This window comes from Pezoporus flaviventris, unplaced genomic scaffold, assembly GCF_033815535.1.
Source record: "Pezoporus flaviventris isolate CSIRO_AGI_PZ_B2104156 unplaced genomic scaffold, CSIRO_AGI_Pfla_v1 ptg000031l, whole genome shotgun sequence".
NCBI lineage: Eukaryota > Metazoa > Chordata > Aves > Psittaciformes > Psittacidae > Pezoporus > Pezoporus flaviventris.
Window position 1 is genome coordinate 51291182 of NW_026892579.1, and position 16872 is coordinate 51308053.

Here is a 16872-nt window from a genome sequence, read left to right on the forward strand (position 1 = left end):
GATTCAATTTTTTTCATCATTTCACTTTCTTCTCTCTTTCAATCAACATAGTAACAAAGAATCTTGATAATAATATTGCTACTTAGTATACCTGAGTAATCACTACCTTCCGTGCTTTGGCGTGGAAATTATTTCAACATTTTCTTTCTTGTCATAACCAATCTTTGAAATACAGAGCGTTTCCTCCCCCATTCAAAACCAGGACAACACACTTTCTGAAAAAGTTAATCTATGATGCTCTGGTGAAAAGCTTGTTAGATTCCAAATAAGCAATATCAATCTGTTTCTTCTTGATTACACCTATGCAGTCCCTACGCAGTCACAGATGTGACTGTAACTCAGAAATATTGCAGTTATGTATGGTATCCTGTGGTAGGCTTGAAACACAAAAGTTTCAATGGCTATATTGATTCAGTGGTGACAAAAGGTAAAATATAGGTAATTTTGTAGAGCAGTTTATGGTGGGTTTTTCTGATGAACAAATATATTGGAAGGATCCCATTAATTCACCTGAATTTGGTATAATAACTATGTATTCTACAATGAAGCTTGTTTTATATTTTAAAATTATAGCTACCTACAGCTCCTTGTTGAAAACCTAGTGTGGTTAGGACAATACTTGTAAGTTGTTTTTTTTAGCATTAGAAACTTGAAAGAGCATCATTAAGGCAAATATTATAGATTAATACTTTTTCTACATGGTGGCTTCAAATCTGCTGTGCTCATCATAGTTGTTGGAGTGAATTTCCTGTGGTTTCTTCTCTTCTGGAACCTGCCATGAAAATCAGAGAAGAGTTTAGTTGATGAGATATAGACTTTTGCCATATAAGGAGACCAAAGTGCACCAAGAATATCACTGTATTTGTATATATTATGTTTCTGTTTATTAACATTGATGCAGCCTGACAAGAACCACCAGTTCTGAATTCTGAGGGATGAAATAAGGATTTTCTTAATAGAAGAATTCCTTAACACTGATGTTAGCTGTGAGAGTTCAAAATTAATATCTGCAATTTTCAAAGAGCTCTAGAGGAATAAGGTGACCATCTCTAATGAAATGTAAAACAAAACTGTATGCTAACTATCAATGTCACTTCCCATTACCTGATAAATCTCACTCAGAATATTTCTGAGCACATTTAAGAACTTTAATATTCCTGATATTTTTATTAATTACATATGACAGCCTATTTCAGGTTTTGCCAAAAAACAGTGCTTTGACTTTCCCAAGATCAAATGGAGAATAACTTGCAGACCTGTCACTGATAATTGTTTTTTTCTGATTGTCATTGCTACAGCTTATCCCCTTAGACTGCAAACTCTCTCTGACAAAAAGCCAGATTGAGTGATTGGTTCATAGTGGAGTTTAATTAATGAAAAAAACTAACAAAATATCCCTCTGGTTCGCAATATATAATTTAAAGGGAATGTATATCATGTATTTCTTCCTGAGTTTGTCCTGGTGTAAAGGATAAAATTCAGATTTCCCAAATTAAGAACCTGTCATCAGTCTATAATGAAGGGAGATGCAGAAAGCCTACAAATGGTACAGGGAATGTCTTAAGTTAGCCAAGAGGCAATATATATGTCTGAATTTCTGCTCTGCACTTGATTGTCATCCAAGTCAGAGATATATGTGTGTCTCAATTGATCAAATCTAGGTCTGTACAGTATAGAGCTCTACATTTGAGGTAGGCAATGAAAGGTGTTTCATTATCACTGGGGATTATAGATGTTTTCAGGGTTTTAATTCATGTAGCCTAACACATATCTGGAAGGATTCAGATGAAGAGCCATCCCTTCATAAAGCATAAAAGGAGCCTAACAGGGCTATTTCAGATATACTTGTTTCTCAGCCCATTGCTTGTGTCTTCATGCATAAAAAAATAGTGCCGGGGGGCTGTCTTCTTCTGATAACCTCAGTGGTCAGATTGTTCAACCAGGAAGCATAAGAGCTTCCCCTTGGCTTAAGAGAGACTCGCCCTACAAATACTGAAGAAGAGCTCTACATTTCACAGAATTACAGAATAGTTAGGGTTGGAAGAGGCCTCTGGAAATCATTTAGTCCAACCCCCTGCCGAGGAAGGGCCACCTAGAGCATGTTTCATTCAGTATAAAAATCCAGATCATGCTAGAAAAGCAGCACCATTTACCCAAAAATGCAAATAGAGCGTCTAGACTACAATATGGAAGATAATGCCTGTCACAGCAAGAGCTTAAAAGCCATGAAAAGCTCTACTGAGGTCTCAATTTTTTGGATCTGTTTCTGCTTCATATTCAAGGTTAGTCCAACGTAATGGCATGACAAGCTAGCCAGTCCAAAAAAGACCCTGAAGGTAGTCTTGATAATTTCACATCCTCAGCTAGAGAAGCATTTTTGAATGTTGACTTATATGTGCAAGCCACAAACCCTAGGAAAGCAGGACTGCAGGGTGCCACGTGTATTCCAACATAATGAAAATAAAGAAAGGTTGTATCTTACCTCCCAGAAAACAGAGTCGTCAAAGCAGTTCTGGTCAGACACTTGTCCCAAGAAAGGCAGCTTTAGAATTCCACCTGCAGAAAAACAGCATCAGAGGTTAAAAAAAAGGACAAAATGCCCAAATGTTTCTCAGATGTGACATGGGGAGTCTTCTATGTTTTCTGACTCATTTCCTAGTCTTCAGAAATTCCCAACCACCTGGTCACTCATTAGGAGAACTGATGCAGTTTTCTTCAAGTCAATATGAATAAGAGCTTGTTTTTAATTGCTCAGACCTTTCCCAGATTTCAGACTGGAATTTTATGTTTCAGCCTGGATTTTTGTTTGTAAAATATCCACAGTCACATGGAAATATGTAACACCTAAATGAATATGCCTTCATCTCAAACTAGTTTCTGTTCAGACTTTTAAGAGAAGAATTTAATCCATGACAATGTCTTACTATTCCTGTGTATAGAACGGAGTTTCTTTGGAGTATGTATTCGGCAAGATATCTAGGCTTCATTTGAAGTCAAAATTATTGGAAAACTGTTGTTCCATATTTAAGTTTCTGCCAGTTTGCCATCATGCGTTATTTCTATTTTGTATTATTTACATGAAATTGTTCATACATTGAATTCTCCAAGGACAAAACTCTAAATTCACACATATTTCAGTTGCTTCGTGTGTCATACTGACCTGTCAGTGCTCCACCCGCCAGTGCAATTCCGATTGTGCTGCCCAGGGCAGCAGCCTGCATGCCAGGAGTTAGGCGGCTATTTCGCCTGAAAAGGGCAGAAAACCAAACCATTGATAATCAAAAAGTAGTTATTGCATTTTGAGACCGGTAGTTTGTCTTTCTTACAATATTTTACTTGCTGTCTGCTGGACAAAGTGGGTCATAGGAAAATATGAGCCATTGCTCTGTACAAGACAGAAATCATGATTTTATTTTGGTTTTGTTTTAAGACTACAGATGAAAACAAGGTTTTTGGAAAAGTTATTAGGACCTTCAAAAGGCCATTATTATACCTTTCTGGAGTCCTTTAAGATAGTTGAAATAGCCCATTTTGCTAATTTCTGGGAAATCTTTCAGTTACCAGCAGTGTAATTGTAGAATCATGCTGAAGATTCACCTATGTTTGAATGGTTCTGTATGCTGGTTTTTATGGTGTTTTAGATTTATTTATTTTTACTTGAACTTTTAATTTGGAGGAAGCTTGTCATATAAACAGTGTGCTAAAGGCAGGATATCAAGAACAGTCCTATTTAAATCGGAACACAATGTCTGACATCAAATCAAAGATGCAATTTCTGAAAAAAAAGTCATAATTAGATTCAAGGAGGGTGGAAAATTAGGATAAGCCTTTAAAAATCAATAGACTCCTTTCTCTCTTCTCTCTGTAACTCACCTATTTTCCTCATTTATTGCAGTTACTACGATGCCAGCAATACCTCCCAGTATTCCAGGTAACCCATGTAAATTATGAACTCCACAAGTGTCATGAATGTTCAACTTGGATGCCAACAAAGGCTGAAATGAGGAGGAAGATGAAGTTTATAGTGAATTTATAGTCTTCCATTATCTCTAGAATGATATGCGAAAGAAAGTAGTGCAGAAATATATGAAACAATTAATTTAGGTACACAAAGTTTAGATATAAGCCAAGTTTTCTTTCCCTTCACTGTGAAATTGTTTATATGCAGACAAACCGAAGTCTTGAGGTAGAAGGTTACAAATTTCCAAGCTACCATCGTAAATATAATGGTGCAAAACACAGGACGGTCTACTTAATCTTTTCAGCCACTGCAATGAAAGTTGAAAGAGGTGGCTAAGTAGCCCATACACTTGTTCTGAGTCTGCTTGCTGGGTAATTTCTTCCAGAATGTTTCTCCATCAGGAAATTCCAGTTTAATTCATTTTAGTCAGAATATTTTTTTCTACACTTTGAATATGAAATAATTCCATTTTGCAGTTCTTAAGTACTTATGATTACAGATCTATTTAGATATTTTAAAAGAGTGAATAGTCCTATTTCACTTATTCCTGGATTTAGAGGAAGATTTTTGGCAGCTCCTTGAATAGAGATACCAATTTTAGTGAACTCTAATGTCTTTGTGATCCTTCTCTGCTTCTAGGTGATAGACTGAAGTTAGCTCATAAGCATACATTTAAATCCCAACTGATTTAAAAATTGCTGTTATCTAGAGTTTGCTGTCTATACTGGTGATACCAGCCAGGTTCTAAACTCTCTTTCTAGCAAACTAAAGGAGCTCCAGTAAAGCCAAATAAACAATAAATACATGAGAGCAGAGCTGGATCCTCAGTACTTACAGTCAGGAAGTGGAACCCAAGGACAGAGATGATTCCAGCAATGCTCCCAATGCACATGGCAATAAAAGGGTTTATTGACAAGTCAGCACAGGTACCCACTGCTACTCCTCCTGCCAAGGTGGCATTTTGGATGAGAACCTGCAAAGAGTATACAGAGACAGAGTTGATATATGTGGAACAGAGGCTTGTTTTAGAGATGAGTGACTAAAGGCTTTTTTGCATAAGGAAGTTTTCCTTTTCTTCAGGTGAGATTTTTTTCAATGAAGAATGAACAGGAATTTAAAACAGGATTCTCTGTTGCATGATCAGGGTGTTGGTTTGATGCTGCTCTCCTCCAGTTTAACTGGGACCAGTTTAATGAAGACCAATTTTTGCGAAGTCACCAAAATTCATCTGACCTCTCAAAAAGCCAGGCTGAGCCAGAGAGAACTGCTCCTACAACAGCAGCAAATTCTGCAAGCTCATGGAACCATGCCTGCTCACTCTGAGCTTAGAGATACACTTCTTCCAGCAACTTCTGGAAATTGCACTTCCAGCAACTGCTGGAATGAAGTGTGTGAAAACATAGGGGCTGAATTTTAGGATAAGGAGATGAACGGTTGGCAGTCTGGCAGCCTCAGCGTAGTTTGTTTTGCCTGTTGTGCAGCTGCACTGTGAGATTGCCACAGAACAGATCATTGCTTTGAGAGACCTGTTCTGTCTACGGCAATGCAGTAACTCACATAGGATCTTTAGAATAAGACCCAAAAGTCCACCTGAATGTTGGACTAGTGCCCCTGTGGTCCAGCAGGTTCCATGGATAAGAGAGAACAAGGGAGCAGGACCATCACTGTAATGTCTAAGAGCTTTTCACTCTCCAGATGCAGTGATCACACTGAGGAATCACCACATACCTGAAGTAGAGTGGGTTGCCACAGGACCCAATCTTACATTATAGTTTTTAGAAATATAATAGCTCTAATTTTGCCCACAGCATGAGCAAAGGCTCCAGATATTTCATGGATATTGTAAATCTGCCTAATGATCCTTATTATAGAGGAGTGACTTGATTTATCAGAGGTTGTAATGTGATTCTTACCATACTGAATTTGCCTCTTTGATCCAGCAGGCTGGAGAGGGCGAATGTTACAACAGTACATGCGGCCAAGGAATAGTAGGTGTTGACAATTGCTTTAATATAGAAAATGTTTTCAGATGCAGTGGCAGAGTTAAAACTGGGCCAAAAAAGCCAAAGGAACAAGGTACCTGGATGAATAGAAGTCAAAAGGAAATAAAGACTGTTCAGTCACAAGGGTATTTCAGTGTGAAAAATCCAAAAGAACAGAACTAGCTGCAAGAAATGAGGAAGATGATCAATAAGAAACATGAAGTTGCCAAAATGCTCGAAGAAATAATAGATTATGCAGAAGCTTTTGACATTGGCATTTGTGGTTTGGACACGTGGTATTAATCAAATCCTACTGGAAGACTTTGACGCATTATGATTCCCTTGTCATGCCCCATTCACTTTAAAAAGCTCACCACCACTGTGAAAACCATACCAGCATAGGGTGCATTAGCAAGACAGTTCACATGCAAATACTTTATCCCCTATGGATATAATTGATAGTTTTAACTGGTAAATTGATCTATGAAGAGATCTCACAGACAGGTGTAAAATAGGTCTCACAGACACGTAAGTGTGTGGTTTCTAATGTTCTTTAGTGAGACAGGCACAGTTCAATAATTTTAATTATGGCCAGCTTCTATGAAATACTGCTTGTAACAGAAGATTTAACAAAACTTGAGTCACCACAAATGCACAGTAGAAATGCATCTTTAATTTGATTTTTCCTACAGGAAAAACTCTAAAATTATGTGTCACTGGAAACGCTATGCATGCATCAGACAAAACCAGATATGCATCTAGGAATGTACTTAAGAAAATAGATGCAGTGTAATAATAAGCAATCATTAAATTGTAGAAATGAAGGAGGGATGAAGAACTGATCAGCATTCACTATTACATCGCTTACCAATCATGGCAGATATGTCCGACTGATAGGTAGATTCTTCATTTTCATGTTTTTTTTTCAGACCAGGACGACACAAGACCAGGGTTACGGCTAAACCAAAATAAGCTCCAAAAGCATGGATGGTCATTGAGGCTCCAACATCTGTAGCCTGTATTAAGAACCCAAAATAATGCCACAGATTTTATACAGCATAAAGATGAGGATTCAATGAAGGAAACGTCAGGATGACCTTAATAGTTTATTTTCTATGATAGAAACTAAAACCTAGAGTATTAAAACTGGAAGTATTGCAAAGTGAAAGCATTTTTTACAAACAGAAAATAATTATTCCAAAAAAATTGTACCTGAAATATTTCTGTAACTAGGTGTTCGTTGCATGCAAAGATTGTAATCTCCAGAATTGTCAATATCAGCATCTGAAGAGGACTTGTCTTCCCCAGGACTGCTCCAAATGAAATCAAAGCAGTTGCTGTACTGAAGTCTGAATTTATCATGCTGAAGTTAATAGAAAACAAAAAACCAAATCAGTTTAAAGAGACCTGAAAGAAGGCTGTAATATCAAACCTGCCGTATCATTAAAATGATAGAATTTTATGTCTTCAGATATACAATTATTAAGATCATCTTTGGGAACAAAAATTAAGCCAAACCTTTCCAGATGGATTTTGTAGAGATCTTTTCAGCTACTGAGGAAGAAGTTTGGGAATGTTATCTCCTGTTTATACTATATATATTCTTAGCTGGTTGAAATTACAGTGAAAAGTCAGATGAGATATGTATTTCAGATGTGCAGAAATGTTTTCAGCTCTGTCACTGGAACTTCAAAGAGGATAGGGAGCTTACAGATTTGGTCAGATGGTCTATCTAATTTCAAAAGCCTTGCATGACTTTCTATCACTGTGCATAATGTTTGCATTGGCTGTCAGGAAGGACTGGTGTTACCTGGTCATGGGGAATGGCAAAGATAAAGCCACAAACTGGTCAAAACCTTGCAGCACGGAAGGGCATTAATTTACGGATCCCTCTACAAATGCAGATCTGTAAGCATTAAGATACTATTTATTTCTGCTTGTCCCTCAGTAATGTTTGGATGTTGTTCCTTTCAAAATTATCTACAAGTTGTCTCAGAAAAAAAGAACTGCAGATGTGGAAAACACCTTGGCAGAAGCAAGACAGATGAATGGAAGGGGTAAAAGTGTCTAGGGACATTGCTCATGAGGTCTCTTATTCCATGACTGGGGTCCAAAACCTACTGCAGTATGGTACTCATGCAAATCATTCCTTGAGAAGTAGGAGAAAATCTTATGAGTGGATAGATGTACTATTCCAGCCACATTCCAGACACTCTTCCATGTGTTGTGGAAGGGCAGATCCTTTCATGCCTGCTGGCTGCAGGAGATGCTGTGTTACTGCAGGAATTCTTCCAGCTTCCACAGCTCCAGAGATTGAGAGTAGTCTCTACATGTAATTTCATCCCACACTTTGGTTCCCTTGGCCCGGTGCACCACGTGTTGCCCCTTTAGAGGTGAAGGTCAGATGAATGTCAAAAGGTGGACAGTAAGGCTCAAACAAATTTCAGTGAACTTACAGTTTGATCCCATAGGTATTGTAGTTTAGGGCTTCCCCTGTTATCTTTACAGATAGAATTGTCAGTTTTGGTAAATTCACATGTACCTCTTGCTGCCAACATGAATTTTCCCTTCTTGCATGTGCCAAAATCCTTGCACGAGGGTTCCCCACTGGAGACCAAAGGCAGCAAGGAGCATGCTGATACCAACACTGCTGAATCCATATTTCTTCAGAAAGGTCATCAGGAAACCAAACCCAACAAATATCATCACATGGACATCCTGAAAGACTGAAGGGAAAACATGACTGTGTAGTGACTCTGAAGAGCAAAGGGAAGCAAGCTAGGGACAAATGAGGATTTAACAGAAAATAAAAGAGTTCCAACTCATGTCATCAGTGTGATCTGTACTTTCCTTCTTCATAACCAGTCTAATAGTTGAAGATTGAGTGTCTGGAAAATGCAAGACCCAGTTACAGATTTTATTCTTTGCTATGTCATTGTGGATAGAACACTTGGTCTCTATACTAGAAAACTTGGTATATTTGGAGTTGTTCTCTGTGTATGAAGCTACCTGTAATATCACAGCTTCATGTCCTTACAGAGTTCTCTTCCCTCTCAAACAAAGCTTGTCACATTCAACATGTTCTGGCTAACTCCAAAATTGACATGAGATTTGCTTGGTAGAGTGCTACTTGACTCAGTGAAAGATAATGTTTCTGATCCCTAAAAATTACTGTCCAAGAGATTGATTTCTTTCCATGTGTAAAAGAAGAAGGCATTTGAGATAATGTCTAAACTAGCAAATTAATATTGCTAATCGGCATATACTTAGCCCTCCTTCAAATATGCTTTTTCCTTCCAAATATGGATTTCATCTAGGTAGTTGTTTTTGCAGTATTTTAAAAGCTTTTTATTTTTTTAATTTACTTTATTAGGCTTTTTAATACAAACTGAGTTTATCACCACAACATGAGTATTTTATATTTTAAAATATATCTGTCACTCTGAACTGTTGTTTTGTGTGACTTAATGGACACTACCAAACATGCTTGAGTTTTGTAATTGAATCTTTCTCTGATGTTATTGTTAGTAAGAACCTCAGTATACAGAAACTGTTTCATTTCATTTCTATTTCATTGCCTCTTACATGGAAATACACAGGAAAAACTTGGGACATTGGGTTTGTTAGTATAATATTTGGCTTGAAGTTACATTTCCTAGTTACCTATAGTTTTGCTATATGCATTACCAAGTTTAGCCAAAAGAGGGCCCAGAAGTATAATAAGTTACTGAAGATTCCTAATAAACTCAATTATATTTGCACTGTCATATTCCAGCCCTGACCTAGCAAGGAAATACATACATGCTTAAAGTAAGATCCTTCACACATCTAAGGAACAGCATAGAAATGCAGTAGGTTTGCAGATATCCCCGACCCTTTTTCTTCCTCTTTAGGCTGGACATTTTCACATTTATTTCCTGACTTCAATAATAGCCAGTGATGGGATTCTTGAGGCCCTTGTAGTCCTTTGAAAGCTTCCTATTTTCCTCCATGTTACTCCATTTCCAGACCCACCATCCAAACTCTTGTGTTGTGCTTATTACTTATTTTAAAAGATGCACAATTAACTTATCCTCCCCATTTAGGCTTCTGCTTTTGATATACTTGTATATTTTGTATTGAAATGCTGTGTCAAGTTAATTGTCTTGGTTAGAGCTCAATGTATTTCCTTACTTCAGAGGACCTGGCAAGAGATGAAAAAATACGGCTGGGGACAATCCAAACCATGCTAATACAACCTTCCTCATCCTATCAGCAGCAAAGTCTTTAGTAGCTTAGGGGATGCAGAATCCAAAACACAGCTTAATCTTCCCATATTCCTGTGTCAGGGGGAGTGGTGGTGGTGATGGGGCAGGGGGGGTGGTGTTTAGGAAAAGGATATTAAAGTACAAGATAATTTGACGGGTACATCTGTCTGTGCACCCTCCCAGCTTGCAACAGCCTGTGTCACAGGAACACAGAACTCTCTTCCTGCCTGACTTGACTATGGTGGTGGACTGCACATCTAGAGCACCTCTCCTTCAAATGTCTTAGAAGACATGCAGCAGTGGTTAGTGCCGGTAGATCTGAGTGGATAGCCTTCCTATACCACCATCATGATGATTTCAGGTATAGGTAATTACCCAGGTTTTGTTTTTAAGTGGGACAAAAATATCTTGACAGGTCACATAAGAGATCTCTTTTCAAATAAAGGAGGGCATAACCCAAGCTTGATTTCCCTCTTTTTTGAGGATAAGTGGAAACTGGATGATGAACAAGCTTTTTTTATTATGTTTAAAATAACTTTCTATGAGTAACTGTTCACCTAGTAACCTGTAGGATCAGCACCTTTGTATTTGACAAGTGGCCCTGTTTATTTGTCTGACTTTTGTAAAACTACTTTATTAAGAGCTTGTTAATGTTACAAAAAAAAAAAAAATACCGAGCTAGAGGGCAAACCCATAGAAGCTACACAGCGATACCTACAAAAGTAGCCTTTTTGTTTGACTTTGGCAGAAGAAAATGGAAGTCAAAGTGGTACACAACTTCAGCAGTGTTCACTTTATATTACGCTTGAGTTTCATGCACAAAATGAGGGGCACGTTTGAAAATTACCTACTCCTTTCTTTTTATTATTTCATCAGCCTATGCCATGAAATTTCCTGTATAGTTTTAGTTTTGCCCATTCAGGGTAGTCAGCTTTGGGTAAGAAAATTTTTCCAGTCTCCTAGAGGGTATTATTGTTTGTTAGCTTATTACTTGCTCTTGTTTGCAATCTCCTGGTTACAATTATTAACATTAATGTTAACAGCTAGCCATTAACAATTTACTTGCATTGCAGACAAAGCAAGTAAATTTTTCTCACTGAAACATTCCCACTCGTGTATACCACGTCTTAGTAAATCATGTCCAGATTAGTAAAAAGATGCTTTAATGTTTAAGTAACCTGAGCCTACATGTGAGCAAAAGAATAGGTTTCAAAAGCACACTGCACATGATTCTTCAAAGCTGCCCATGACCAGTGTATTGATTCCACTGCAGGGTTCCCACATGTTTTTCTGTCTCAATGCAAAGATGCTTGTGGCATCTGGGTTTATACTAAATACATGATTTTGCTCTGCCTAAAATAAGTAGACTGTGGAACCCCGAACAAGAGGGGTGCATAAGTTTTCCTATGCCATGAGTGATGGATCAATCACAGGACGTTACGTACAGGACACCAGTACTAAAGACATCCTCTAAGAGTGCTTGCTTGTCAGATGCCCTTGTCCTGCCATTCTAGCGGCACAGCACACCTGAAGTTGTCCATCCGTATGCTATGCTTTCTGCATTCACCAGAAATAGATATAATGCAAAGTTATGCTTTGGGAATGATCTCAGCTCAGCCCTCCTTACCTGAGTGCAAAACTGTGGTGATCTTCAATTATTATTTTCATCTTCCTTCAGTCCAAAAATGCTGAAACAGCTTTGGTTCATGGTGCTGAGGTATTTAAGACATATAAAAGGAAGCCCTGCACTACAGTTCTGAGAATATAAATTGGCCTCTGGTGGAAACAACTAAATCTATGAGGTACAGATGGGTTAACACCTCTGGGAATAGAATGGGAAGCAGTTTGAATCCATTGTTTTGTGAATTCAGGGGAAGTCCTGGCACAGGGTATGTCCTAATACATCTGTAAAACCATAGCACTAACTTTTTGCTGGGTCCTCAGACAAATTGTGCTCTTGGGTGCATTTTCTAGGCAGGGAATTTTGAGAGGCAGAGGGCCTAAAAGTGAAAACATGGGTGTAAGGATATCTTGCTTTTATTCCGGTCCCTGTGAATGAGATCCATCAGCTCTTTTAAATCAGCATCAAAAACTCCAACACTAAATCTGTGGTGTTTGCTCAGTTTATGTCTCTACTGGTGTACTCAGTTTATGTCTCTACTGGTGACCTGAACAGCCTGCTCAAAGGGCAAATGGCATATTAGGCAAATTACACCTGTACAGCTACATGCTCTTCTCTCCCAAAACACTGTTCCCACCTGTTCCATTTATTGAGAATAGTCCCTTAACCTGTGCTATGTCTAAAGCCGTACCTAAGAGGAGATCAAGGTGCTTGTTTGACCCAGCAACTTGCAACTAAGTACCTCTCACTCACATCCCCTGCCTAATAGGGGAGGAGAATTTTAAAGAAGGTAAACCCCATGGATTGAGATAAGTTTAATAATTAAATAATTAATAATTAAAATAAGGTAAGACATAATACTCATATTACTACTACTACTAATAATAATGAAAAGGGAAATATCAAAACAAGAGAGAGAGAAAGAATGAAAAAACAACAAACAGTATAAAACACAATACAATTGCTCACCACCCACTGATGGATGCCCAGCCCATCCTCAAGAAGCAACCAGCACCTCCTGCCAACTCCCCCTGCTTTATATACTGGGCATGAAATGCTGTGGTATGGAATACCCCTTTGGTTAGTCTGGGTCACGTGTCCTGTCTCTGCTCCCTGCTGGCTTCTTGTGCCCCTCATCACTGGCAGAGTATGAGAGACTGAAAAGTCCTTGATCTGGGCAAGCATTACGTAGCAATAACTAAAACCATCAGTGTTTTACCAGCATTGTTCTCAGACTAAAGACAAAACACAGCACTCTACCTGCTGCTAAGAAGAAAATTAACTCCATCCCAGTTGAAATCAGCACAATAAACCAAAACCATGCCAGGAGCTTGCTAGTAGTTCAGCAGTGTATATGGCTGGGGGACAGTGTGCAGATAATACACCACCTTCATAGGAAGGCATGGGAGCCAGCAGGTAATTTCTCCCAAATATTTTAGACTCTCATATTAGGGAAGGAATAACTGTGGGTGATCCCTAACTGGGTAGATTACTGTACTTCAGTGTTGGGATCTGGTGAGAAGAATTCTTTCCTCTGTGATGTTGATGAGGCTTCTGCCCTCTCTCTGATGTATTTTCAAAAAGAAGATATTAAATGTAAAAAAAAAGCAGGGCTGGGGGAGAGTTTTGTTAAGTGTGAGAACAGACTATCCCAGGAGCTCCCAGGGATCACAATACCCATGGTAATGCATGTGGCATAGACAATCTTCATCCAGAAGACTCGATGTTTACTAAGAAATGCACTACATGTTTTAAAAGACCACTGAAGACTTAAATTACTGGCATGAGGATCCTATGTACCTTTCTTCATTTTCCTTAGTAAGGAAGACTCCATGAAAATGCAGGTCATTTTTGTACCAGAGCTAGTGCACATGACATTCAAACGAGAAAAGATAATTTTCTCTGTTCTTGTGGTGTGAAAAGACCGTAATCTGAGTCTTAAGGACCCATTTCCTAGATAGCATCCTTCAGGTTTACCAAATTTTACAGAGATGCCCAAAAAGCTATTGTTCTCTGGCTGTATCGGTTGTTGTGTTGTTTTGGGGTAAAATCAGAAAAGAGGTAGGTGGACAAGGGTATTAGGCAATAGCTATATTAATAAAATGACAGTGCCTGAATAGAATTATCTGTGATGTCCAGTTATTAGTGTGGTTTCTGGCACAGTTTTTGCCTAGGCTTACTATCACCTCCTAGGTCACAGTGGACCAAGGATCATTCCCAATATACTGTCTATATATTGGATGACCTAATTTAGGGACTGCGATAGTTCAATATCATAGAATCATAGAATCATAGAATAGTTAGGGTTGGTAAGGACCTTAAGATCATCTAGTTCCAACCCCCCTGCCATGGGCAGGGACACCTCACACTAAACCATCTCACCCAAGGCTCTGTCCAACCTGGCCTTGAACACTGCCAGGGATGGAGCATTCACAACTTCCCTGGGCAACCCATTCCAGTGCCTCACCACCCTTACAGTAAAGAACTTCTTCCTTATATCCAATCCAAACTTCCCCTGTTTAAGTTTGGACTTAATCATGGACATGGCTAAGCTACGTCTCAGAAAGAAAATGGGCTTTAACATAACCTAAGTTACTATTTCTTGGAGATACTGCTGGATTTTAGTGGAGTTAACCCAAACATGATTAATTAGCCCCATCAGCTGACTTGCATCTGGAGTGGAGTAATTTCATGCATTCACTGTCCTCTCCAGTAGACATTTCTCTGTTTGAGAATAGACAGCCCAGGACTGCTAGGGGGTGAAGTGACCATGAGATTACATTCCTCTGTAACAGTCACTGAAAAGACAGTTGGAAAGATAAAAAAAGGGATACATTCAAAATTACATCAATACTACATGCAGGCAAGGAAGTCAATGTTATGATCCTCACTAAGAAGGCTGCAATCAGACTACAAGTTGTTAAACCTTCAATGCTACCAGCAAGACACAGGCTACTCCTCTGTATACTTATTTTTCTGTTTATTTACAGTCTGATCTTTGTGTGAGGAGGAATAAGGTGTAAGAAGTCAGCAACTATTTCTGAGGCCAAAACTTTTCCGCTGAACTTGATCAAGCATTTGCAGAGCAACACATCAAGAGAAATGTTTACAGGCTGAACCATTACTGTCTACAGTTGAGCCAGTGCTTTGAAAGATAGGAGGGGCTTATCCACCTTGTGACAAAAACTATTGCCCTTTGTGCAGTCTGCAAATGTATTTTATAATGATGATGAATATTTTGAATATGTTGACCAATTTCCATGTTTTCATAAGAAAACCTTTTGAAGTCTGGATGACAGAAATAAAATGTTTTGTTCATTTTCATAATCAAGATAGAAGATCAGGCAAGAAACATTACCACCGATCTCAGGAAAGTGCTAGAATTGTTCAAAACAATCAATACTTCTCCAAGTTTTAACCTGCTATGCAAACAGTAGAACTATTTTCAGGATTCTTTTTTTGTCCCAGAAGAGGTGATTGTAGCAGTTAGGTCAATTTAGTACCTTTCAGAATCCAAAATACTTTCAGAATTTTATATGTGCTCAGCTTGAATTTGCCTTTGAAGCTTGCTGCTTTCACACTTCAGAAAAAGTTTGTTTGCCCCAAAGCATGCCTTTCTTTTCTAGCTATATTGGTAGGCCTAGTAGGTTAGTCAGAAATCTTATTTAGGATTAGTTTAAAGAAATTATAACTTCTATAAATGCTAGACAGCAACACTTACTTGGGTATAAAATTTCAGGGTTATTATCTTCTCGATATTCCACAAATATCCCAAACAAAACAATGATGATCACTTCCAGAAGAAGAGCCACAGCTGAAAACTTGAACCTCATGTTGATGTCAGGAGCTGAAGGCATTGCAGGGGAGTAGTTGGTTGTGAGAGCCTGATAAAAGGCACTTGCTTTAAGTGGGTACTAATTCAGTGGATCTGGGCGTTATAGCAAGAAAAAAAAAAGAAAAACCCAAGCACACCGTCACACCCACTATGGGAGGGAAACAGTATGGGTCAATATAGTATTTTCTATTTCCCAGGCTATTTCTGTGCATGAAATGCTGGTTTACATTTAGTTTTTCAACTGGTAATTCACACGAGCTCATTTAGCCACAGATATGCTTCTCACTGTCTTGTAAGTATTTTAAAAAGGAAACAGCCTATAAGAAAATCTCAGAGACTGGTTTGCTGCATGTAGTAAGGAGCACAGCTTCAATCAGTTGTGTTTCTGGTAGCAAATAATTCCTTCAAGTTGTAGATTTCATTTTAAGAGGTAGATAGTTTTTCATCTTCTATGAAATATGGATAATATCCTATCTCTTCATATGGGATATGATAAAGAGAATTTCTTTCAGCAGAGTGTGGAAGTTCTTATTTCACAGTGAATGAAGTACTCAGAGCACATGTTCTTACTGTGAATTCTAATTAAATAAAAGTAATTAGACATCAGGAGAAAAAAGAATACTCCTAGTTGTAAAAAAATAAAGTTGAAGATTATTAAAAAGAGGAATTAGAAAAAAGAGCTCAGATTTTCAATTTTAATTTTTGTGGTTTTTTTTGCGTTTTCCTTAGCTCTTATTATTCCTTAGACAATAAAAATAGTTCAAAGACCAAATCTAAATGGTTTTAAAAAAGTCAGTTTGTAAACTTTCTCATGAATGAACAAATTATATTTCACTTAGATTTCTGTTGAGTGATCACTTGTTCTTGAGATTCACATTGCTTGTCAAAATTTGCCTTGCCCCTTTGAAAGTTTTTATTTTATTTATGTGATACTAACTTGTCCTCTGTTAATCCAGTATTCAGAAGAGAGGCCAAAATTGTACCATATGAGCCTTTATTTAATGAAAATTTTATGTGTTAAAAAAATGGATGATGCTGCAGTAGTACATTACTTGGTCATGAAGTAGTAGTGCCAAGATACTGCAATAAAATTGCACGTCAATCCTTAAGTACAAAAATCAGCATAATCTGCCAACGCTGGGAGTTGGTGCTAAATTTAGCTGCTGTCCTGTTGAGACTACTGTTGGAAAATTACTCACATGCTACGAGATTTAAAAAACTCATTT

The 16872-nt window shown here is 38.0% G+C and overlaps 1 protein-coding gene across 1 annotated transcript; it reads right to left on the bottom strand.

Annotated features, from left to right (window-relative positions):
* Window positions 1-466: 466 nt before the first annotated feature.
* Window positions 467-15736, bottom strand: RHAG (Rh associated glycoprotein). The gene is made up of 10 exons (XM_061461014.1): window positions 15533-15736; window positions 8486-8669; window positions 7156-7306; window positions 6812-6959; window positions 5875-6041; window positions 4797-4934; window positions 3874-3995; window positions 3161-3246; window positions 2483-2556; window positions 467-772 (listed from the first exon to the last, which is right to left on the bottom strand). The coding sequence occupies exons 1-10, from the start codon at window positions 15666-15668 to the stop codon at window positions 695-697; spliced, it is 1284 nt and encodes a 427-aa protein (XP_061316998.1). The 5' UTR covers window positions 15669-15736; the 3' UTR covers window positions 467-694.
* Window positions 15737-16872: the final 1136 nt, after the last annotated feature.

Bases quoted from the DNA above. Each gene is read 5' to 3' on its own strand.
- RHAG (XM_061461014.1), bottom strand. From the start codon at position 15,668: ATGCCTTCAGCTCCTGACATCAACATGAGGTTCAAGTTTTCAGCTGTG. The intron at 6,042-6,811 runs GTAAGCGATGTA...CTATTCATCCAG, and splicing joins GGACATATCTGCCATGATTG to GTACCTTGTTCCTTTGGCTT. The intron at 2,557-3,160 runs GTCAGTATGACA...GTTTTTCTGCAG, and splicing joins GGCGGGTGGAGCACTGACAG to GTGGAATTCTAAAGCTGCCT.